The sequence below is a fragment of the Myxine glutinosa genome, chromosome 2 (genome assembly GCF_964187855.1).
Source record: "Myxine glutinosa chromosome 2, kmMyxGlut1.1, whole genome shotgun sequence".
Lineage (NCBI taxonomy): Eukaryota > Metazoa > Chordata > Myxini > Myxiniformes > Myxinidae > Myxine > Myxine glutinosa.
Window position 1 is genome coordinate 215,973,352 of NC_136262.1, and position 23,783 is coordinate 215,997,134.

Below are 23,783 nucleotides of genomic sequence, written 5' to 3' on the forward strand. Positions count from 1 at the left end.
CTTACCCTTCAGGTGACACGTATGCTTTTCGTTTTCCATCCGTTATTGATTTGTTGATGAAGCCTGCTTCTTGATCTGAAATCAGTGTTAAACGTGGTAAAACTATTTGAGGGAATGCTTTTCTTAGTTTAAAGGGCTGCCATTGCCTTTTGGAGTGCAAACCCTACTTTTGGAGTTGTACTTTTGGAGGTGTACTGGCAAGTTTGGTGAATTTATGCACTCCTGCTCTCATTCTTAAGTCTCTTTGCTTTACTCTTTCCTGTTAACCTCTTACTTTGCCATATTTATTTTTCTTCATTTTACTCCCTTTCTCATGCGAACATAGTGCAAATATGGCCTCTAAAATGGAATTTGGTTTTCCTTCTTGCGTTGCAAGATTACAATCTTAACGAAAGGGATGATTCGTTTTTCCCCCAGCATTCCTGACTGTGTATAAATGGGAAAGACAAGACTTGATAAGAAGAATGAATACTGCAGGGCAGGAATCTTGTGCAAATCATGCCACATCTAACTGTTTTACCTTTTCTTTTTTTTATTATTATTATTATTCAGCATTCTTTATTGTCGCATCTCTTCATCCCCACCTATCCATTGCCAGGTGTACTGATACTCTCCTGGGTAGCCAACCGTGTGCGTTTGGTGCCCATCTCGTACAAAGACCAATTTATTATTGCATACGGTGGTTTGAGGGGCGCCATCGCCTTCTCTCTCGTTTATCTCATTCCAAAAGTTTTCCATCATCGAGCCCTCTTCACCACTGCCACAATCACCACTCTTCTCTTCACAGTCTTTGTGCAGGTGATCAATACAAATTGTATAAATGGGGGTCATATTTCCTCGTTCAGCTGCCTAATCTCATCTGTCGTTATCCCACTTGAATGATGAAAGAAAATGGTGAATGGCTCTTTGGTGTTTATTGTTACGTCATAATTTTTTCAACTATCAGATTTGCCATTTTGACCCTTTGTATCATGCGAAAGGTTTATTTGCACAGACTTGCCAAACTTCTGCCTCTAGGCAGATTTCAGCTTTGTTGCCTCAGCAGGCACTCCTTGAATTATTAGTTTTTGGTTCACGAGTTATCAAAACCACTATATTCGTCATGGGCGTTTGTCTGTCTGTGTGTCTGTCTGTCTGTCTGTCTGTCCGCAGCATAACTACCCGATGATATCATCCGATCTTGATGAAACTTTGGTGGGAGGTTGATATCATGATCTAGTTGTGTCCTGCCTAGAGTGGGCATATTGCGCCCATTGTGGGCGGAGCGACGCCCGAAAAAGATGTCTTTTTAGGGGGTAATCGAGTTCAAGCTACATCTTCTCTGAGGGAGTTGGTGGAATCTGGCAGGGGTTTCGGTATTTGGTTAGGGCAATATCATGTGTCTAGCCCAACGGAGCTCGATTTTTCATTTTCGCCTCAAGGTCAAGGTCACAAGGTCACAAAATTTAGAAAAGTCGATTTTTGATGGTTTTATTACATTGTTCGCTTCCTGATAGGGTGAAATGTCGTACATGATCTTGTATTATCACATACATCATGAAATACAAGTTTTCCAACAAATTTCAAAATCTTTGACCTTTGAAGGTCACAAAGGTCAAATTTTCAAAGTTGTCGGAATCGAACCGAATTTTCGGTATTGTGTCGCTAACTAACCTCATAACTGATTATACATTATTTTCTATCTCATTTCAAGGTCAGCAACCTTCGTTTTGACATTTCTGGGCCTGTTTCGGTTATAGTCTGTCCTTTGTCATCGAATACCGCTTGCTCATGAACCATCGTCGTCTCCTGATTTGTTCAACTAGCTATCGACAAATAGCAACCTGGGTTGTTACCTCCGCCAACGAAAGTGGATGGAGGCTATATTTTCACCCCTGTCTTTGTTTGTTTGTTTGTCTGTGAACAAGATTGTGTGACAAGGACGAAATGATTAGATTTTGGTGAAGATCTGAATGTGGATTCGGATAGGAGAATTATTTAATTGTTTAAGTGATTCTTCACCATTGAGTGATAGGGCTCAAACCGATACATAGCACGATATCTCAAAAAGTTATGGATGGATTTGGATGAAACTTGATGGACAGGTTGTGTGTGGGACAAGGACAAATTGGTTCGATTTTGGTGAATATGTGAATATGGATTCGGATACGATAATTATTTAATTTTCAAGTGATTCTTCACCATTGAGAGATCGGGCGAAAAGCGATATATAACATATAGAAAAATGTTATCGACAAATTATGACTAAACTAGGTGGATGAGTTGGTTATGTGACGAGAACAAGCTGATTAGAGTTTGGTTCAGGTCCGGATCCGGATCCAGATCCGGCCCATCAGTGGGATACAAAACATAAAATGTTCAGCCTGGCGGAGGTATGTGCTCTACTGAGTGCCGTTCTACTTTAAGGATTCTTTCATGGCCCTCCCAACCCCCCCACCCCCCATGGTAAAAATGAGTGTGGAATATTTAGGGAGTAAAATATGGATTTGAGTCGTCAACTCCTTTCTTCTTCAAGCCTTCAACCCCTTCCCCCCATTTCAGCCCCAGGTCCTCAACCCCAAGTCTTCAAGCCCTTCTTGCAAACCCCAATTTCTCAACCTCTCCCTCCCAACCCCAAGGCTTCATTCCCCATCCTGCCATCCACACTGGTAACCTTCCAACCCCCTCCCAACTCCCCCCCCAACCCCCACACCACAATTCCTCACCCCTCCCCCCCCCCTACACCCACACATCGACCTTTCCAACCCCAACACAACCTCCCCCAACAACAGACCCCCAACCTACCCCACCAACAGACCCAGTGAAGGTCCTCAATCCCCCCCCCCCCCACTCCGAAGTTTACACCCTCCATCCTAGTCCCCTTTCCCCCACAAAAGTCTCAACCTCCCCCTCTCAACTCTATCCCATGTTTACTCTACCCATCCTTGCAGACCCCAAACGCCTTGTCTTCCCCCCTCGTCACCTCATAAAAGTGAAAACGCATTCATACATCGATCACACATTCTTACATCAGACAGATAGGTAGACAGACAGACATTGTAAAATTTCATTGCACAGATAATACTTAAGGCCATTCTTACAACAGACAGACAGACAGACAGACAGATAGATAGATAAATAGGTAGACAGACACACAGGAGGGACGAAATCCTGGAAGGTGTGTGTGTGTGTGTGTGTGTGTGTGTGTGTGTGTGTGTGTGTGTGTGTGTGTGTGTGTGTGTGTGTGTGTGTGTGTGTGTGTGTGTGTGTGTGTGTGTGCGTGCGTGTCCGTGTGTGTGTGTCCTAAACGCATGTCAGCGCAACTATGGGCGGGTCCCTCCCCCACCAAAGCTGCCGCCCCCGGCTCAGTTTTCGCTCCCATCGAAGCCGTTGTATTCGGTGTGATCCTGGATCCTGAAACCCAATTCCACACAGGCAGAACTTGGCAAAAAGAGCCGCCAAAATTCGGATTTCATTCTTAGCATGATGGGGTTAGTAAAACCCAACAAACCACAAGGCCAGGGCACGTTCTAAACAATCGGTGCAACTCCAGGCCCCACATTCACAACCCTCTGCCTTACCCAAAGCTGCCGTACACGGCTTGGTTCTCACTCCCATCGAGTGTGCGTGCGCATGTGCCTCCCCATTTTTTTGAGATAGCCAAACGGATCGTCATCAAACTTTCAGAGGTTCATCAGTGAATGTTGGGAGTGTTTTAGGCTAAACAAATTTTTAAAAATTGATTTTTTTTAAAATCGCTCTATCGTGCCTATCCTTCATAGCTATGTGAAAGGTAATATTAAATGATCCCCGACCCCATTCCTTAGTGGGTGTAGGGAGGTGTTTTAGGCCCCCACAGAGTGGTGGCAGACCTAAAGCCACAATTGGTATTCCCAGATGAGATCTGTGTGACAAGGTTGTGGCCTGATATTGTCATATGGTCAGGTGCAAGAAGACAGGTCATCTTAGGGGAATTGTCCTGTACCTTGGGAAGGGAACATGGAGGAGGTGCACGAGAGGAAGAGAGGAAAGTACAGTGAACTGGAGGCAGAGTGTCGGGAGAAGGGTTGGTGAGTTTCTTGTCAGCCATTTGAGGTGAGGTGTAGAGTATATATTGGCAAGTCCTTTTCTGCATTTCTTGCTTGGCTTGGAGTGTGTGGGACAGAAAGAAGGAGTATGTGTGACAGAGTGGCCCATGTTGCCTTGAAAGGCTCACTTTGGATTTGGAGGACGTTTATGGAGGCACGTCAAACAGTGTAGGTTGAGGTTGTGGGTGGTGGTTCATTTCAGCCGAAAGGGGCAGTGACTGAGCGTGGAAGAGAAATGGAGGTGTGCATGCGTGCGTGCGTGGCGGTGCGTTGCGTGGCTGTGCGTTGTGTTTTGTTGCAGGAGTTGGTGTGGTTTTGCATGAATGTGTTTTTGTTTGAGTGGTGCATGTTGTGAGGGTAGGTGGTCGGTTGGTTAGGTGTGTTTTTTTGTTTTTTTTGGTGCGTGGGTGAGGGGCTGTGGATTCTGGGAGTGGAGACGGTTTTGTTGTTGGAGTCTGTGTTCTCACTGGCTGGGTGGGGGTATGTACGCATCCAGGCGTATGTGCCCCTGCTGGCCCACCTTAGCTGACCGTATCAAGGTTGAAGAGCCGAAACGGGATGATGCTCAGGACCTCAATTGAGGACCCGGTCAGTGAGGCACACTTGTGACCAGGTGTGTTTTGAAATTATATATATATATATATATATATATATATATATACATATATATATATATATATATACAGTGAAACCTTGACTTACGAGTGCACCAACTTACGAGTTTTCCGAGATACGAGCCGTCGCTCGGGCGGTTTATTGCTTTGAGATGCGAGCCGAGATCTGAGTTACGAGGTTACGCCACCCGCCACCAAGTGGGTTCCGGTCACGTGGTTATCTTGCCGTGCAAGCATCTCTGCCGTATATCGCTGCTGCTTTGTTTTCGCATTTTGGTTATTTTGGAGCTTACGCCACCCGCCACCAGGTGGGTTCCGGTCACGTGGTTATCTTGCCGTGCAAGCATCTCTGCCGTATATCGCTGCTGCCTTGTTTTCGCATTTTGGTTATTTTGGAGCTTACGCCACCCGCCACCAGGTGGGTTCCGGTCACGTGGTTATCTTGCCGTGCAAGCATCTCTGCCGTATATCGCTGCTGCCTTGTTTTCGCATTTTGGTTATTTTGGAGCTTACGCCACCCGCCACCAGGTGGGTTCAGGTCACGTGGTTATCTTGCCGTGCAAGCATCTCTGCCGTATATAGCTGCTGCTTTGTTTTCGCATTTTCGTTATTTTGGAAAATTTCTTAGTTTTAACCATGGGTCCTAAGAAATTGAGTGCCAAGGGCAGTACTGAGAAGAAGAAGAGGATGATGTGCTTGGATATAAAACACGCAATCGTCGAAAAACATGAGCGAGGTGTGCGTGTTGTCGACTTGGTGAGGCGGATGTGAAGGCAGCTGAAGATTTTATTATAACTTTTGCCGAACTGATAGAAGCCGAACGATACATCCCCCAGCAAATCTTCAACTGTGACGAGACAGGGCTCTTCTGGAAAAAGATGCCGAGGAGGACGTATATAACGGCAGAGGAGAAGAGCATGCCAGGCCACAACTTGTTCAGAGTGCCGGCGATAGCTCGCCTTCTCTTTGTGGAAAACACGGTGAGATCCTTAACATCCAACAACTAATGGGACGCAAACGGGGCGCCCAGTTTAGCGGTACACACATTGATGAATCACCGTGCCTGTGATTCACCCATGACAGGTTATAGCTGGGTCGGGATTCAAACCCAGGCTGGACAGTTTAGAGTCAAGTGTGCGTACCTCCAGTCCAGGCCATCCTGCCAACTTGTATGCTGCATACAGGTGAAATATAAAGCGCGAGATATTTTTATATATACTGTATATTTAAAAAAAAATTGGTGTGGTTTTTGGCGGGCTGGAACGGATTAATAGCATTTCAATGCATTTTAATGGGGAAATTTAATTTGAGAAACGAGCAAATTGAGTTACGAGCTCGGTCACAGAACGAATTAAACTCGTAAGTCAAGGTTTCACTGTATATATATATATATATATATATATATATATATATATATATATATATATATATATATATATATATATATATATATATATATATATATATATATATATATATATAATATTACGTGTACCGGAAAGTAATGTTGTATAAGCTGTGTAATCCTCTTTGAAAAGCAAAGTGTGTGTGTGTGTGTGTGTGTCGTGTCGTTTTATGTCGCGTCCCTGGGGTTAAGACCCCAAGAGGACGAATGGCCGAAACGAGTTTCACTCTGAGGCGTATACCCAACTTGGCGGTAGTGACACGCGCGGAAAGGTTCGAAGTCTTACCTGATCGGTAACACACGCAGGGGTTAATGCGAACACACAAAGATGGGACAGCAAAATCCACAATACAAGAAAAGTAAAATTTGACAAACAATGATTTAATGAAAATAAATGCAATTAACAACGAAAGGTGAGGTAAAAACTAAAATTCCTAAATGAGACATCTCCACTCAGACTCGTATACAAACACGGGGAAAACGAAAGTAAAAGAAAATAAACAATGCTTTGGTAATCGGCCAGCACTCAACTTTGCATCCCCAAATGGCTGGTAAGACTTGCCGGTCGTTTGTCGCCTCCAAGCCACCCCGCGGGAAACGCACAAAATGGCACAAACAGACGCGGACCCAGTCCACTGACTGTCGATCCTGTGCCTTGTAGTTCCGACTGTCCCGTACCGCTGTTTCTTACCAGCCCTTTCCCAAGAGCGCATACGAACCAAAGACCACATGCCCGCGACCAAGCCAGAACAAGGAGGAAATGCGACGGCCCACTATCAAAGCCAGGACCAGAAGAGCAAGATGCTGCGACCACGTCTTTTCTTTTCACTCACGAATCTCTCACACTCTCTCCAATCACGAAGCTCTACTCAATCATCCCATTGGGCCTCCATCAATCACGAGGGCAAAGGGCGTGGCCTCCTCGTTACGAGTTGTCGGGGGGCGGGTCCAATCTTTTTCGGGAATGTTCGGATGACGCCGAAGGCCATGAGGTGGGATTTATATGCCGATCGGCAAATGCTGCCCCTGTCCACCCTGGCGGCGTGGTGAGCGAATGAGTCCATTTGTTGTAGTTGTTGTTGTAATGGCGGCCCTTTTTTGATGCAATAACAACGAAGGGAAAAAATCACAGGGCAATTACACACTGGGGTGTATCATTAAGCCCTACCTAATGAGCATAACTCCACCCCTCATATGGAGACACATATACAATCTTACCCAGACATTTGACACTATTTACATACATTGAGATGGGTTCTTCTTCTTCGTGACACTCGGAGCATGCTAATTTATACGATTCTATCTGGGCCAAGGTATTTCATCCATACCCCAAACACATAATATATATTGTTACGTTTGTGGGGATAGGTGATGACATACCATAGTGGAGATATGGTTGTGTAGTATTGGCATGGACAGTGGACGCGTAGGAGACATTTTGATGTACATAAGCAGGGAAGCTGTGAGCTTAAGGTTGTTTACGTGTCTTCACACAGGGAATGGAGCTATGTTAACTAGGTAGGGTTTAAGGATAATTTCCACAGTGCTTGCTCCCCCCCTGTGATCAATCCCCTACGTTTTTATGTTCACATGGCTGGTCATAAAAAATCAGCTCCATTAACCAGCAACACCGACATGTTGCTGACGGAAATCCAGCACATTCATCATCGGGCTAAACCCCGCCCCACCACTGCCGACGTAATCAGAACATTCCCGAAGACACTAAACTCCGCTTCGAAGGGATCGTAACGGACAGGCCATGCTCCGAGCTTCATCATTGGTCGTGGAGACGTGGGACGATTCGATAGAGACCCGCGATTGGCCAGGGGTGACCTCAGAGCAAGTTGCTCAGGCTGGTGGGGAAGAAGAATCTCTCTCTTTTGTCCTGGTTGCACTGGCGGATGGCTGCTTCGTGCCCGTGGCCGCTGGTGGAGCGAATTTTGGAGCCTTTGTGCCACTTGGAATAAACGTGGAAGGGGGTGTGGTTGATCTGTGGTGCTCTTTCGGGAAAGCTGTGGCCACGCTGTGCTTTCTGGCGAGGTGTGAGAGAGGAGGACGTCTTGCTGCCGGGTCGGGGTGCTCGCGTGGTTGACCGGTGCCATTATGGATGCGTCGACGCTCGGTCCTTTCGCCGACCGACCGGACCCGTTCATCGACCACCAAGCGTCCAAAAATCCTCGTTGAGGCCGGAGCTGAATGTCGGGCGTCTAAGAAGAACCACCTTTAGACGCCATTTTCCCCCACAGAGCAGGGGTTGGCCTTTTTCGGGCACCTTGGTCCCCTTTTTGAAGCAATGTTTTATGGCCGGATGCCCTTCCTGCCGCCAACCCTGTTGGTCAGGGCGACTAAGAATATTTATTTATCTTTTATCTTTCCCCTCGTCCGTATTTGTGTCAGCTGGACGGTCCCTCGAGCTAGATTTATAGTTTTATCTCAGCATTCATTTTTTATTGTCTTACCTTTATTTCATTAAATTTCTTATTGTGGCATTTTTCATTGTCGTATTGTTGATTTTCCTTGTCTCGTTTCTGTGTTTGTGGGTTCGAGGAATACACCCAGTGGCTTTAGTCCGTGCAGGTAAGCACCCTGGTTTCCTTCACCCGCACATGACGGGCTGACCGCCAATTTTCAGCTTGACCTCCTCGGAGTTAAAACTGTTTGGCTATCTGCCGCTCGTGATCTTAATCACCGGCGACATGGCAAATAAATATATATATATTTAGTCTATATTTACTCTATATAATATATTAGTGCTGGGCTGATATTGGAACCAACATTCATCAATTTTATCGGCACTGGCCGATTGGAATCGGTGTGAGTGCCGACTACCGATTGCAGTTGTACTGTATACAACCCAAAAACCTTGAGTCGTTTTCATCCTTGTTTGGGGCGAATTACAATAAAGGAATTTTTAAAACAATGTCGCATTATAGATGTTTTCAAGGAGATGTGCATAAACATTATTCTTTATAAACAGCCGGTAATTGTAGTGTGTCGGGTATAAAAATAATTTGGCTCAGTAATTTGGAAAACATGTTAATACTGCTCATAGCTTGAAAATTGGATGTCAAATTTATTTTATTTTGAAACTCACAAAGAGAAGCAACACAACCTGTCTAAAGCACACTTGTTTCATATAAATTAACCAATTACTTTAGAAAATACCGTCAGGGCAAAGGAAAATGTGATAGCTCTTACTGTACACCACTTCCTGGCAACGTATGTCTTGACATCGTGCGTTACAGGTGTGTATCAAAGCGTTAGTTACATTTTTTTTCACATTTCAAAGGTGGAACGACAGTATTCTGGGGCCCCGAGCAAAAGGGGCATATGTCACAATGTCACATGCAGTCTTTGACTTTACTTTTTTCTTTTGTTGATCTGAGTATCCATGTTTATCTTTCTAGGGAATGACTATACGTCCACTGGTTGATCTCTTGGAAGTGAAAAAGAAATGCGAGACTGAGCCAACAGTAACTGAAGAAATAAACACTCGGGTAAATTGAATGCTCTTTCAATGGAGTGAACTTGCGCCAGGAAAGTGTGTGAGTAGAAAGATCATTCCTTTTTTATTTATTTACCCTGCCCCTTCTCTCCCCTCCCCAACAGATATTTGATCATCTTCTCGGTGGTATTGAGGACATTTGCGGCCATCTTGGTCATCATCACTGGCTTGCTGTGTACGTTTACCCAAGTTTGAACTTCTCAGTCATGGTTGACATTTGGCATGAGCATTAGGCTAGGCGTCTTGCTGATGCTATGTTTAAAAAAGGTAATGCGTAAGCTGCGAGAAAGCTGAAAGAATAAACGTTCTTAAGGAGCTAATTTGAATACCTGTTTGATTAAAGGTCATCATAACATGTCTGTGTGCTAACAAAACACACCTCACTAAACATTAGAGCAGCGAACGTGTAATGTGGTTGAGTAAGCATTTGCCAAATTTCTGTCTTACCATTTACACTCGTATCCCTCTTTGTGTGATTCATGGAGGACCTTGTACTTCTTTATTACTTTCAGGGTGGAATAATTAACAGAAAGTGTACAAAACAAATGGAGCACTTGGGATTCCAGCATCAGAGCAATGTACTCAGATGGAAGCACCAAATATTCTTACCCAAATACACTGTTCAATGCTGGTCAAAGTCCCATGGAAAGGAATGGTCTCATTTTAAAGTATGGTAGCCGTTTTATTTTGTAGCAAAAAGTGACTGCGTTTGGTGGATGTCATGAATTGTCGCATGCCACAGGTGGACAAATCGGCTTGTGCTTTACAATGTAACATCAAACAACCAACTTTATTTAGATAGACAAGTCTTGCCATGTGTCACTGCTGAGTGCAAAAATCCTTGGTAACAAGTGTATTTGAAAAGAAAAGTGTGTATGTGAGTGTGTGTGTGTGTTTTTCCTATTATTTTGCCGAATAGACCCAAACACGATGGGTTAGACAGTTTGAGTTTCTTCTTCTTAATTTTGGTTCTGGAATCGGCTTAAGCGTGCGTTAAACGCTAACTAATTTTTGTCTTCGGTTTATTATCCTAGTTGTCTTTATTGGTTTCTCGTCTACAAAACGTATCAGTGAATGAAAATGGTTTTTCCTTTTATTTTGCCGAATAGACCCATAATGCAATAGAAACAATGGCGGCCTCCATGTGGTGACGTAGGTTGTGGCGGCCTCCATGCAGTGACTTTATCGACAATTTCCAAACACCATGGGTATGGAGTTTGTTATTCTTCACTTTTGGTTCTTTTTCTTGCGTATATACGTATATGTTATCTATAGACACGCAGTTCGAGGACCATTGAAATTAGTGAAAGAACAGTGGCTACAGGAGGAGTCGAAGTCAACAGTGGTGGAGTATGTGTCACCGGTTAGGCACAGATTGGCAAAGGCTTGTGAAGTGGCGAGAGGAAACTTGAAAGTGACACAGGATAAAATGAAAGTGAGACGTGACAAGAAATCTCAGATACGAAATTGCAGTCCTGAGGACCGAGTGTTAGTGTTGCTTCCTGTTCCAGGTCAGCCACTACAGGCTAGGTATTTTGGTCCCTATGCAATCGAAAGGAGGGTTAATGAAACAAATTACGTGGTGACAACTCCCGACCGACAGAAAAAGCAGCAGCTGTGTCATGTCAACCGACTGAAGAAGTATCATGAGAGGAAGCCTGTGGAAGAAATGGTTCCTGTCTCACCTGTCGTGCCTGTAGTCGGGGTGCAAGAGAAGCCAGAGGTTGAGGCTGGTGTGAAGTTTGATAACTTTGATGACCAGGCTTGTCCCAGATTGATGAACACGGAAGTGTTGAGTCATTTAGATGAGAAATTAGGTCATTTGACGAGGGAACAACAAGGATAACTGTCCAGCCTAATTTTTGAGTTTGCACATTTGTTCACAGATGTACCTGGTCGTACTGACTTGGTATATCATGATATTGAGGTGGGGGAAGCCATTCCTGTGAAGCAACACCCCTATCGGATGAACCCTGTGAAGATGGAGTATCTTCGGAAGGAGGTTCAGTATATGTTGGAGAATGACATCATCGAACCAAGCAGCAGTGAATGGAGCTCACCATGTGTGTTGGTTCCAAAACCCGATGGCAGTTTTAGCTGTTGTACGGATTTAAAACGGGTTAATGCAGTGACCAAGACCGACTCATATCCCATCCCGAGGATTGATGACTGTATTGATAGAATATGCCCAGCTAAATTTGTAACTAAATTTGACTTGCTGAAAGGGTATTGGCAGATTCCTCTTACTGATAGAGCCAAGGAAATCTCGGCTTTAGTCACACCAAATGGGTTGTATCAGTACAAGGTTCTTCCCTTTGGATTGAAAAACGGGCCTGCTACATTTCAACGGCTGATTAATAAGCTCATTGCAGACCTTGAGGGGGTGGAGGCTTATCTGGATGATGTCATCATACACACCATGACCATGGAAGACCACATTAAACAAATCCATGCATTTTTCAAGAAACTTGTTGGGTTGACCATCAACTTATCTAAGAGTGAGTTTGTAAAGGCACAGGTGGTGTTCCTAGGCCATATAGTAGGTCAAGGTCAGGTGCAACCGGTGACAGCCAAGATAGAAACCATTGATCGCTTCCAAGTTCCAAAAGGGAAGAAGGAGCTTACGAGATTCTTGGGTATGGCTGGTTGGTACCGGCGTTTCTGCAGGAATTTTTCTGATGTGGTAGCCCCTTTAACGAATTTGCTGAGGAAAGAGACCAAGTTTATTTGGGATAACAAATGTCAAGCTACCTTTGCCCACGTCAAAGCGATATTAATGAGCTCTCCTGTCCTAGCAGCCCCGGATTTTCAAGAACCATTCAAGTTGGCCATTGATGCAAGTGATGTGGGGGCTGGGGCAGTTCTATTACAGGAAGATGAGGATGGAGTGGATCACCCGGTGTGCAACTATTCCAAAAAGTTTAACAAACATCAGGCAAATGATGCCACCATGGAAAAAGAGACCCTTGCTCTCCTGCTAGCGCTTCAGCATTATGAGGTGTATCTAGGAACTACTACCTTTCCTATAAAAGTCTTCACTGATCACAACCCCTTAACCTTCATTCAAAAAATGAAAAATAAAAATCAGAGGTTGATGAGATGGAGTTTGGCTTTGCAGGAGTTCAACTTGGAAATTGAGCATGTGAAGGGCAGGGACAATGTCGTTGCTGATGCTTTATCCAGAGTGAACTAACTTTGGAAATTCCTGTAGTTTGTTTGGAAGTTTTGTTGCTTTATTTTGGGGAATATTAATTATTAATTGTTGCTCACGTGAATTGATCATTTGGGGTGAGTTTTACTTTTGTTTGTTAAAAGAGTTTTTGTATGCAAAGAAAGTTTTCACTATGTTCCAACTTTCTTTCTTGAGGGGGGGAAGTGTTATGGATTCGTCACTTCCGTTGTTGTGGTTCTCATCCACTGCAAACATTTTTGGTTGCATGTACTATTATTGTTATCATTTAAGTGAAATAGAGATTACTGTTTTCAAAAGGTAAAAAAAGTTAGTGTTTTAAAAAGAAATCGGAAACCGGATCGGGAACCGGACGAAGAAGAGCAGGAGGAGAAAGAGGTGGAGCGATTGAGGTCGGAGAAGGAGCCGAGCTGTTTGGAGGTCTGGAGCAAACGCTGGCGAACGGAGGTCACTAGCGAACTTTGGGGTTTCCTGGGAAAGGGATTCCTGTGACAGAGTTGTTATCGCTGTGACAGATAAACCTGCGTGACAGGTTTTGCGGTTGATTCCGAAGAGAATCATTAGAGTGCCGTTACGTCTCGAGAACGGACTGTTGGCGATTTTGCCTCGCGCCTCATTTCGGATCGCTCCAGGTTTTTCACCTCGCTTCAACCATTTCACCGCATCCAGACGTAACCTGGTGTGTGTGTGTAACGTGGATTTTGAGTGAATTTGCGGTTCGCCCTATGGGAGCCGTTGAACGTCCATACGCGAAGGTGTGATTTCCCAGCCGCCTCTTGAGGACACTTTTGCCTATCTTTGGCAGTGTGACTGTCAAACCGAGCGGGATTCTGGTCTTGATACAACATCGTTCTGACGATCACTAGAGTGTGGATCGACTTTGGTTTCAAGCTGGGACAGAGACATTGGGAATGTTATTTTCGCTCACTTGGAGCACAGAGAGTTATATTGTACGAAACTGATGGTACCATCATAGGAATGATATATTAGTTGTACAATTGATTACTATTGTTTTTGTGCTGTTATTCTTGTGTGACCTTAATACAATACTTGTTTGTTGGTAACAATTGGTGTGGTTTCACCATTGATCTTTGACACACAGGATAACACATCTTTCTGCCGTGACTCCTCTTGGGGCTCGGAGGTACACCGTGACCGGGGTTTGGGGAGGAGCACGTAACACATCGTTAGAGAGGATCTTGGAGGGACCCGTCTTATTTAAACCTCAGACATTTCGTTTGGTTTGCTCTTTGTTGTTGAAGTGTGCGGCGTCACCATGCCTAGATCAAAAGAGCTCTCTGAGGCCTTCAGAAAGAAGGTTATAGATGCCTACGAGTCTGGGAAGGGATTTAAAAAGATCTCCAAACAATTTGAAATCAATCATTCGACTGTCCGGAAGATCATCTACAAGTGGAGAAGATTCCAAACAACTGCCAACTTGTTCAGGCCAGGCCGCCCCAGCAAGTTCAGCCCGAGAGCAGACCGCAAGATGCTGAAAGAAGTCTCTAAGAACCCGAGAATGTCATCACGGGACCTACAGGTAGCTCTTGCCACTGTTGATGTCAAAGTGCACGAGTCTACCATGAGAAAGAGGCTGCACAAATTTGATCTACATGGGAGGTGTGCCAGGAGGAAACCTTTGCTGTCCAGAAAGAACATCAGGGCAAGACTAAAGTTTGCCAATGAACACCTCGGCAAAGACCAGCATTTCTGGAACAATGTGCTCTGGACAGATGAGTCAAAGGTAGAGCTATTTGGCCACAGTACCAGAAGACATGTTTGGCGAAAACCAAAGACAGCATTTGACCACAAGAACCTGATACCAACTGTAAAGCATGGTGGTAGAAATATTATGGTTTGGGGCAGCTTTGCTGCATCAGGGCCTGGGCAGCTCACCATCATAGAATCCACTATGAATTCTTCATTGTACCAGAGGGTGCTTGAGGATAATGTGAGGCCATCTGTTGGAAAGTTGAAGCTCAACCGAAGGTGGACCATGCAACATGACAATGACCCTAAACATACCAGTAAATCCACCAAGGAATGGCTGAAAAGAAAGAAATGGAGGGTTCTGGAATGGCCAAGTCAAAGCTCGGATCTAAATCCCATCGAGATGTTGTGGGGGGATTTGAAACGAGCTGTGCATGCAAGAAACCCCTCAAACATCGCGCAGCTGAAAGAATTCTGCATGGAGGAGTGGGCAAAAATTTCTCTCAGTCGATGTCAGAGACTGGTCCACAGTTATAAGAAATGCCTCCTTGAGGTTGTTTCTGCCAAAGGGGGCAATACCACCTATTAGGGCCAAGGGTGTACTTACTTGTATATACAGTCATGTGAAAAAGTAAGTACACCCCATGTGAAGTTTTGACTTTTTCAACATATTTCAACATACAGCTATTTGATCTTCATTTCAACAATATTGATAGATAAAGGTGATATAATATAACAAATATCATGAACCATTTACATTTTGTAGTCCATTGTATAATTTAAATAAACATAAATGCAAATTTCGCATGTGGAAAAAGTAAGTGTTAACATGTTATGGCTTATTGAAGGGCTTTGTTGAAACGTCATAAACGGACATGGAAAATGAAAACCTCTTTTACACCATATTTCTGAGATGCAAACAGCCTTTTAACCTCAGCCATTGCAGGAGTGCTTGATATGCGAATCTTTCTCGATGTTTATGCCGTTAATTTGTAATGTACGAGTACTCTAGCAACCTGGGAGGTTGTGTGTAATGTATGGTGTACATAATGTGAGATGTTTAGCTGTTTTCACTAAAATTGGCATTTTATTTTGTATTGTTCTTGTAGGTTTGAACGCCTTAATGATCGTTGGCTTCGCCGATTCCTTCTTCGCTGCCCTTCGGCAAAACATCCTACTATCCTGGCTGCATATTCTAATTTGGAGAAAACACAAGCGCTCTCCTTACTTTCACTTCATCGTATCTCAACTACGACTACTAATCTGTATGTTGACATCCTCCCATCTGCTGTGTGTGCATGTCCGTTTGATATTGTGTGTGATTTGTCATATTTGAAATTTTGTTCTTACTTGGCCACTGACCCCTTCTCTCCAACATCACCTTTATAAAATGTATTATACTAGTGAGATACCCATGCTATGCATGGGTGGGAGGCCGGAAGCAAACAGGCAATGCAGATACGGCGAATGCTAAAGCATGAAACCAATAAATTCCACATTCCTTTAGTGCCCTCAGTCGCACATCAGACATGGACAGCAAGTTCATGAAGGACTTCCATGAAAAACGTACCCGTTCGCAAACAAACGGGTACGTTCACGGAAAGAAACATCGATCGTGGGTCGGTGGCGAATCTGCTTAAGACGATCCGCGAAGTTCACGTTTAGAAGGTAGAAACCATCACGGCATGTCGTCATTTACTTGAACTCGATATCTCTTTTTTCATTCCAAACAACATAACTCCAATCACAAATTAATCACAAAATAAACTTTTAACAACATTGTTCATGTTTCCTTCATTGTAAAAACTACCAAGTCAACAGTTAAAATAATTTTGAGCGGATAGGTGTTAAGGCCTTGGCAAGATCAATGGAGACAGCGATCTGTTAGCGTATTAAAAAAAAAAAACCCCCACCTTTAGAGGCCATTTTCCCCGCAAGTGGGGGTTGGCCTTTTTCGGGGACCGTGGTTGTTGTTGTTTTTCGGTCCCCTTTTTGAAGCAATGTTTTACGGCCGGATGCCCTTCCTGCCGCCAACCCTTTTTGTTGCCTTTTACGACAAGCAGGGAATTACCAGTGAACTGGTACTCAATTAGCCGACCTCGGAAGGATGACAGGCTGAGTCAACCCCCCTGGCGTTAATTCAGCGATCGACCGGGATTCGAACCCAGGATCCTAGGATCCTAAGCTGGCACCCTAGCCACTAGCCCAACACCAGGGCTATACACCGCCCAAAGCATAGCGTATACACCGCCCAAATAGCTATGTGAAATTCTCTCATGTGGAGATTAAACTCACGTCGTTTGAACTTTGGCCGAGGTCATTATTTACTTTTAATGATGTTTATATATGAATCAAAAAGAACATAATTGGTTTTGGGTCGTCCTTTCCACATATCTCATGGGATTGTGAGTTAGAGAGACGACCGTGATGGTGGGGAGGGGGTTGGCATTCTCTCAAGCAGGGATTCAACCCATGTCCTTATAAAAGGTCTTTGTCCAAGGTCACCGAATCCGATCGGTGCAGCTGTGCAGCGATCGGTGCAGCCGTTTGTGCGGCACCCGGGAAAATAACGTTATGCGGGAGTCCAAACCTGAAAATGCTGGAGGCCAAAACTGAAATTGGAAAAACAACATAGCCTATTTTACTCCAGGAGATCCCAGGATTACCCACCCAAAATATCGTTGCGATCGGTTCAGCCGTTTTTGCAGTACCTTCGAACGGACGGATGGACGAACGGACGGATGGATGGATGGATGGACGGACAGACAGACAGACAGACCTACAGACGGACGGACGGACATTTGGTAAATTTTAGTAAGATGTGTTTATTATATGTGTTTCTTATATGGTTTATTTATATGTGTTTATTATATTTATTATATGTTTATTATTATTTAATAAAATTTATTATATGTGTTTATTATATGGTTTATTCATATATTTATTATATGTTTATTAGGCCTACTATTTAATAAAATTTATGATATGGCCTTTATAAAAGTGTTTTTTATTAACATTTTGCTGTTGACTTTCTACTGCATTTTATGGCCATTTATCACTTCCTGATGTTGAACAATCCCTTTTTTTTGCTCTGTTTCTCTAAAATACAGTATTGCGTCTCTGTTTTATAGTTTACCTTAAATCTGCTTTCACTAAAAAAAAGGTTCACTTGGAAAGTTTATATAATGCTGTAGTTTTGAGTTAAAAAGGAATCTCCAACAACTGTCCCGCCCACCCACACCCCTCACCCCCCACACTCCCAAACCAACCGTTTCTAGTGTACAGCTGGAAATTGCTCAGGGTGAGGAGAGGGATAAACAGGTGGTTGATGGCAGCGAAAGAGAAGGAGGAAGCAGAACAGAGGAAGGAATTGGTGGAGAGGTTTCATTACCTGTAGCTGACATGGAGGATATCCGCAAGCTTGTGGAGAGACATTTCTACAGGACAAGACAGCGGGTAAGGGAATGCGTGCGACAACGTGCTGTGAAGATAAACTTATTCTAGCTCTTGTCAATCCCTTCTCTCCTCATTGTACTCTATTTTATTCCCCCCAGCCCAAGTCGGGTCTTGCATTTTGGGGTCCTATCCATCCAGAGCCTCTACTCAAAAATGACTGTATGGATTCCTTTCATATTCGGCACATGTATGCAATAATATCCGGGCAGGAGGAAAGTCAAATGATTTTGGGATCGAAGCCTATTTGGAGTTTTGGCAATAAAAAAAAAGTTACAGGAGAGTATAGTACAGGGTTGTGCAGTACATTCGGACCTGGCCATTCGCAAGGGATACGTTCCTGGAAAATTCCACTAATGTCTGAACCGCGAATCTGGGGGCATTGTTTCAATGGAAAAAGAGGGGGTGGGTTCCCTGCTCTTCATGATTCATTAGGGAAAAGAAAAAAAAAATCCTGTGAAAATGCCCGTGCGAAAATGCGAAGCTCAGGGCGACGAATGTAGGAGCAGAACAGAAAAACTGTGACGCCGCGTAAAATAATGTCGGGAACGTCCAATCCATGGTGGGGATGCTTTATGCACATGTTCAGCAGCTTTGTGTGAGGTGTGGAAGATGCTTTTCGAACAATTATGTGCACAGCGGGTGGGTGACATTTTATCAACCCGAATATGTGGAACCCATGAATGTTGGGACCGCGAATGTCGGGGTCTGATTGTATATGCTTCTAGGAACAATTATTTATTTATATACACTTTACCATCTCCACTACAAACATACGACCTTTAATTACTTATTTAAATACACTAACATCTCCATTACCTACATACCATCTTAAATTATTTGTATAGACTACCATATTCAGTACCTACATTTATTCATCTATTTAGTCAGTTATCTATTTATTTAAAATGTAAAATCTACACGTCATATTTTAAAGGTACGGTTAGGAGCTGCATCCTCTGAGGATTTGCATTCTTGTTTTATCTCCAAGCGTTTTGAAGAAAAAAAAAATGGGGCAGGGGATGGATATTGTAATCGGCTCTGTCTGTTTGTATGTCCGTCATGCTTTCTCCTCCGAAATGGTTGGGCAGAAATTCACTAAACTTCGTTGTTATGATCACCACATGGCAATAAGGTGTGAGTAATGTAGTTTTGGTCCTTCCCCTGGTGCGGGGTCAAAAGGTTCCATACCAAAAAATGCAATTACGGGAATATTTTTCAACATTTTAAATGAAACTTTGTATATGCAATCAACATTTGGAGATGCATTAAATGTATTATTGGGTAAAATGCCAGGGGCATAGAGGAGGCTCCTTTATATAAGGGTATACGCCATGTGGCAAAGTTGAGAAAAGAAGGTACATTCCATAGCTTATAGAAAATGTTGAATAATAGAAAATAAGGAACATTTTTGCCACATGGTATATCCCATATAAAGGGGCCTTTTCTATGCCCCTGGAATTTTTCTCAAGATACATTTTAAATACAAAGAAAATGCATTTGTTCATCGTACAAGACTTTATTCAAGACGATATAAAAGACTTGGAAAAAGTAAGGGGAAAAAATATTCAACCCAGACAGGATTCGAACCCACATTCCCCAGCTTGGGAGTCTGATGCCTTATTAATTAGGCCATTCATCCAGCACATTGGATTTGGGTAATAACATTTTGAAGAGTTATAAAGCATGTATATATATTTTATATATTTATTTATGTATATATATATTTATATATATATATATATATATATATATATATATAATTTTAAAGCAAAAACTATAGCACTTAGGTGGAATTTGTTTCGAAAGCCACTAACTAGTGTTACGGATTCGTCACCTCCGTTGTTGTGGTTCTCATCCACGGTAAACATTTTTGGTTCCATGTACTATTATTGTTATTGTTTAAGTGAAATAGAGATCACTGTTTTCAAAAGGTAAAAAAAAGTTAATGTTTTAAAAAGAAACCGGAAACCGGATCGGGAACCAGACGAAGAGGAAGAGGAAAAGGAGGTGGAGCAAGTGAGGTCAGAGAAGGAGCCGAGCTGCTTGGAGGTCTGGAGCAAACGCTGGCGAACGGGGGTCACTAGTGTTACGGATTCGTCACTTCCGTTGTGGTTTTCATCCACTGTAAATATTTTTGATTCCATGTACTATTATTGTTGTCGTATAAGGGAGATCGAGGTTACTATTTTCAAAAGGTAAAAAGTCAATGTTTTAAATAAAACCGGAACCGGACGACGACGAAGAGGAAGAGGAGGAGAGGAAGGCGGAGCGAGTGAGTCGGGGAAGAAGCCTAGCTGCTTCGGGGTCTGGAGCAAATGTTGACGAACGGAGGTCACTAGCGAATTTCGGGTTTCCCGGGAAAGGGATTCTTGCGACAGAGTTGTTATCGCTGTGACAGATCAACCTGTGTGTCAGGTTTTGGCGGTTGATTCCGAGGAGAATCATCGTCGTGCCGTTACGCCTCGAGAACGGGCCGTCGGCCATCTTGACTCGCGTGCTTTGCACATCGCGCAAGGTTTTTAGCTTCACTTCAACCATTTTCACTGCATCCAGACGTTTATCTGGTGTGTGTGTGTGTGTGTGTGTGTGTGTGTGTGTGTGTGTGTGTGTGTGTGTGTGTGTGTGTGTGTGTGTGTGTGTGTGTGTGTGTGTGTGTGTGTGTGTGTGTGTGTGTGTGTGTGTGTGTGTGTGTGTGTGTGTGTGTCGTGTGAATTTTGAAGGTAAATCTGCGGTTTCGCCGGTTTGGAGCCGTGAAACGTCCATACCTGAGGGTGTGATTTCCCAGTCGCCTGGAGGGCGCCTTTGGATTTCCCCGTCGCCTTGAGGGCACCTTTGCGCAGCTTTGGCCACGTGACTGTGACTGTCATCCGAACGGGATTCTGGTCTCGATTGGACATCGTTCTGATGATCACTGGAGCGGATCGACTTGGGCTTGATGCCGGAATTAGTAAGGGCATTTTATGAGATATTTCACAAATCTGTTAACTAAATTGTTACCAAAAAATTTCTTCACCAATATGTTTATAAAGGTGTGTAATAACATGTGTTAAAATGTTGAAGTTCAACTCCCGTGGGAAACCCAGAAAAAAAGCTGTTGAATTCGGGTACCGAAAAATTATTTTCGAGAATTTTTATTTTTTTTAATCGGCCCTTAAGTAACTTATGAGGGGTCAAATAAGGGTTTTTCATGATTCTGAGTTGATTGTTAACATTTATATTTTCACTTTTACATTTACACACAAAGTAGCTTTTATTTCACATACATATATAATACTCAAGAGTTATTTCTCATTCACAATGTCAGAAGTTTCAACAGTCATTGTCTATGTCTTCTTCAGACTCAACAACATCATGACTGCAGTTTCTGCATGTAATGCCATAACAGACTCCACAGGCCGAGATGCACGTGACCCCATTCTTCTTGCAGCTGCATCGCCGGTTGCTGCAATCTCCATGACAATTACAGCTCGTGAACTGCAATAGCTCCTCAGGAGCCGTGGGGTCCAGTGTTGGAACTGGCTCATACCCATGCACACCTATTGTCCATCCATAGTCACTGGGGTTCAGAGACATGCTCTGTAGAAGGATCCAGTCCCGGGTCTGCAGGTAGGCACGGAGTGAATGTTGTGCAGCTGCACCCTCTGTTGGAGGTAGAGTCTCTGGTTTGATCACTCCTGCCGCTGCCTTCCTTGAGAACAAAGGTGGTGCCGGAGAGGTGACTTCGATCCAACCCATTGAGTGAAAGGGAGTGTTTCCGTGAATAGAGACAATGTTTAAATCTATATTGTCTCCAACAAACTGAGTGACTGCATTGTTTGTTTCCCCAACCTCCATAAAGACCACCTGATCATTACTTGACAATTCACTTTCACTGGCTGGCACTTTGGCTGTCATCACTGATTGATCCTCAAGCGCAGCATCAACCGCAACCTCATCATTGATCTGTTCATCGGTTTCCTCCACAATGGTGTCAAGAGTGCCAGAAGTATCTGGAACATCATCTCCACTCCTACTATTAAGGAAGCAGTATTTGTAGTTTTGTGTCTCCGTGTAAGACTCAGTGTATCCCAGCCGGTGGAACTTGTTGAGCATCCATTTTGACCCAAATCTATGATCAAGTTGTATGGCAAGCCCCATTTGGTGTGGCAATACTCCAGACCGAGGTCGACAGGCCTTAATAAAATTCTGCCCCCAAACGGCAACTCTTTCGTCTGTCTTGACAATCGGTCTCAAGAACATCTGAAGGCTTGCAGGAACAAGTGTCAGCTGACTATCGATGTCAGTCATACTGTGTGTGGTGGGGTATGACTTTGGACCTAAATCAATCAAGGCAATATCATTGGATATGAACTTGAGTGCCGTCTTTATGATCTGAGTCTTCTCATCTCCATGGTCAAGATTAGCATGATGCGCTCGCAGAATATTGTCGGTGCCATCTTTGAGACAGAGTACATCTGCCCTTCTTTCCTGTGTTGTGAAATACAAGGTGTCTTCGTATTTCTCTAGAAGTTTTATCTTTAGCCAATGCTTTGAATAAGAAAGGCTCTTCTCTGGTGACTGATCAAACTCCTGCAGCTTTTCATGGACTTGGTCCATGTTCATTACCCCATGCTCTAATTCTGAGTCTAACCATTCGCAGAATTCAATAAAAACTGCCTCTCGCTCCTCATCAATACTCCTCTGTCCTCTCTTCCTTTTTCCTTCCTCATCAGTCTTGGACAAACTGTCACCTCTCGCAAACATAAGTTTGCATCGCAAATGGTACAGTGTTTCTTCTGCTACCAAGTCGTTGATCCCTTCCAGGCGTCCAGTGACTTCAGTGCCCCAGTCATCCCCGCGACTCAGTGCTGTCTTCAGCAAGCTTGCCTTCAGTGTATCTGCAGTCAAATTATCTGGCACTCTGTATTTCTTTCTAGCTTGTGCTGGATTATTTTTGTAGAGCTGGGCTGGTTGGTTGCAAAGAATGCATACATCCTTATACAGGAGGTCAACTGACTGTGATCTTCTGGAACTGCAGCCAGTTGATGAACTGAACTCACAAGTAGTGCGTCTTCTCTTCAACTTTGATGACTCTTTCTCTGCCTTTGATGCTTGAGCTGACTTCTTGGTGGTTGCAACAAAGTTGTTGTACAGATCATTTTTACACTTCTGGTGGTACCTCAGTTTTCCTTCCTTTTGAGCCTCCTTCATACGTTCCACAACAGTAACATTTTCGACAGTTTCTGCTTGTTTCAATAAAGTTGAGTATCCCTTTGGAGTTGCCTGTATGAGCCTTTCAGCTGGTGTATCCGAGCGTGCACAGATGAAGCAATTGAGCACAGGTGGAGTAACGTCTTCATCCATATTGCTAGACTCCATGTCCTGCAAAGTAGAAAATGAGATATATTTAGAAATTATTTTTCCACAAAGGAGTGTCTGTGGTGAAATAGAAATGTTAACAATCAACTCAGAATCATGAAAAACCCTTATTTGACCCCTCATAAGTTACTTAAGGGCCGATTAAAAAAAATAAAAATTCTCGAAAATAATTTTTCGGTACCCGAATTCAACAGCTTTTTTTCTGGGTTTCCCACGGGAGTTGACCTTCAACATTTTAACACATGTTATTACACACCTTTACAAACATATTGGTGAAGAAATTTTTTGGTAACAATTTAGTTAACAGATTTTCATATGTTTCCCTTACTAAATAGAGACATTGGGGAATGTTCTTCTTTTCGCTCACTTGGAGCACAGTGAGTTATATTGTACGAACCTGATGGTACCATCACAGGAAATATATATTGGTTGTACAATTGATTACTATTGTTGTTGTACTGTTATTCTTGTGTGATCT

General features: G+C 43.5%; 1 protein-coding gene across 6 annotated transcripts in view; it reads left to right on the plus strand.

Annotated features, from left to right (window-relative positions):
• LOC137420850 (sodium/hydrogen exchanger 1) overlaps positions 1-23,783 on the plus strand; it is a 124,409-nt gene that overhangs the window by 70,888 nt on the left and 29,738 nt on the right. For 5 of the 6 annotated variants that reach the window (XR_013622478.1, XR_013622477.1, XM_078772250.1 and 2 more), the window contains exons 6-10: positions 599-798; positions 9,494-9,583; positions 9,696-9,766; positions 15,601-15,756; positions 17,770-17,947. Coding sequence is in view for 3 of the 6 variants with exons in the window: in XM_078772250.1 (XP_078628376.1) it covers positions 599-798; positions 9,494-9,583; positions 9,696-9,766; positions 15,601-15,756; positions 17,770-17,947 (695 nt within the window). In the remaining 3 variants the exon portion in view is untranslated. The remainder of the gene's footprint in view (positions 1-598; positions 799-9,493; positions 9,584-9,695; positions 9,767-15,600; positions 15,757-17,769; positions 17,948-23,783) is intronic. The other variant, XR_010983207.2, reaches the window with a different exon arrangement.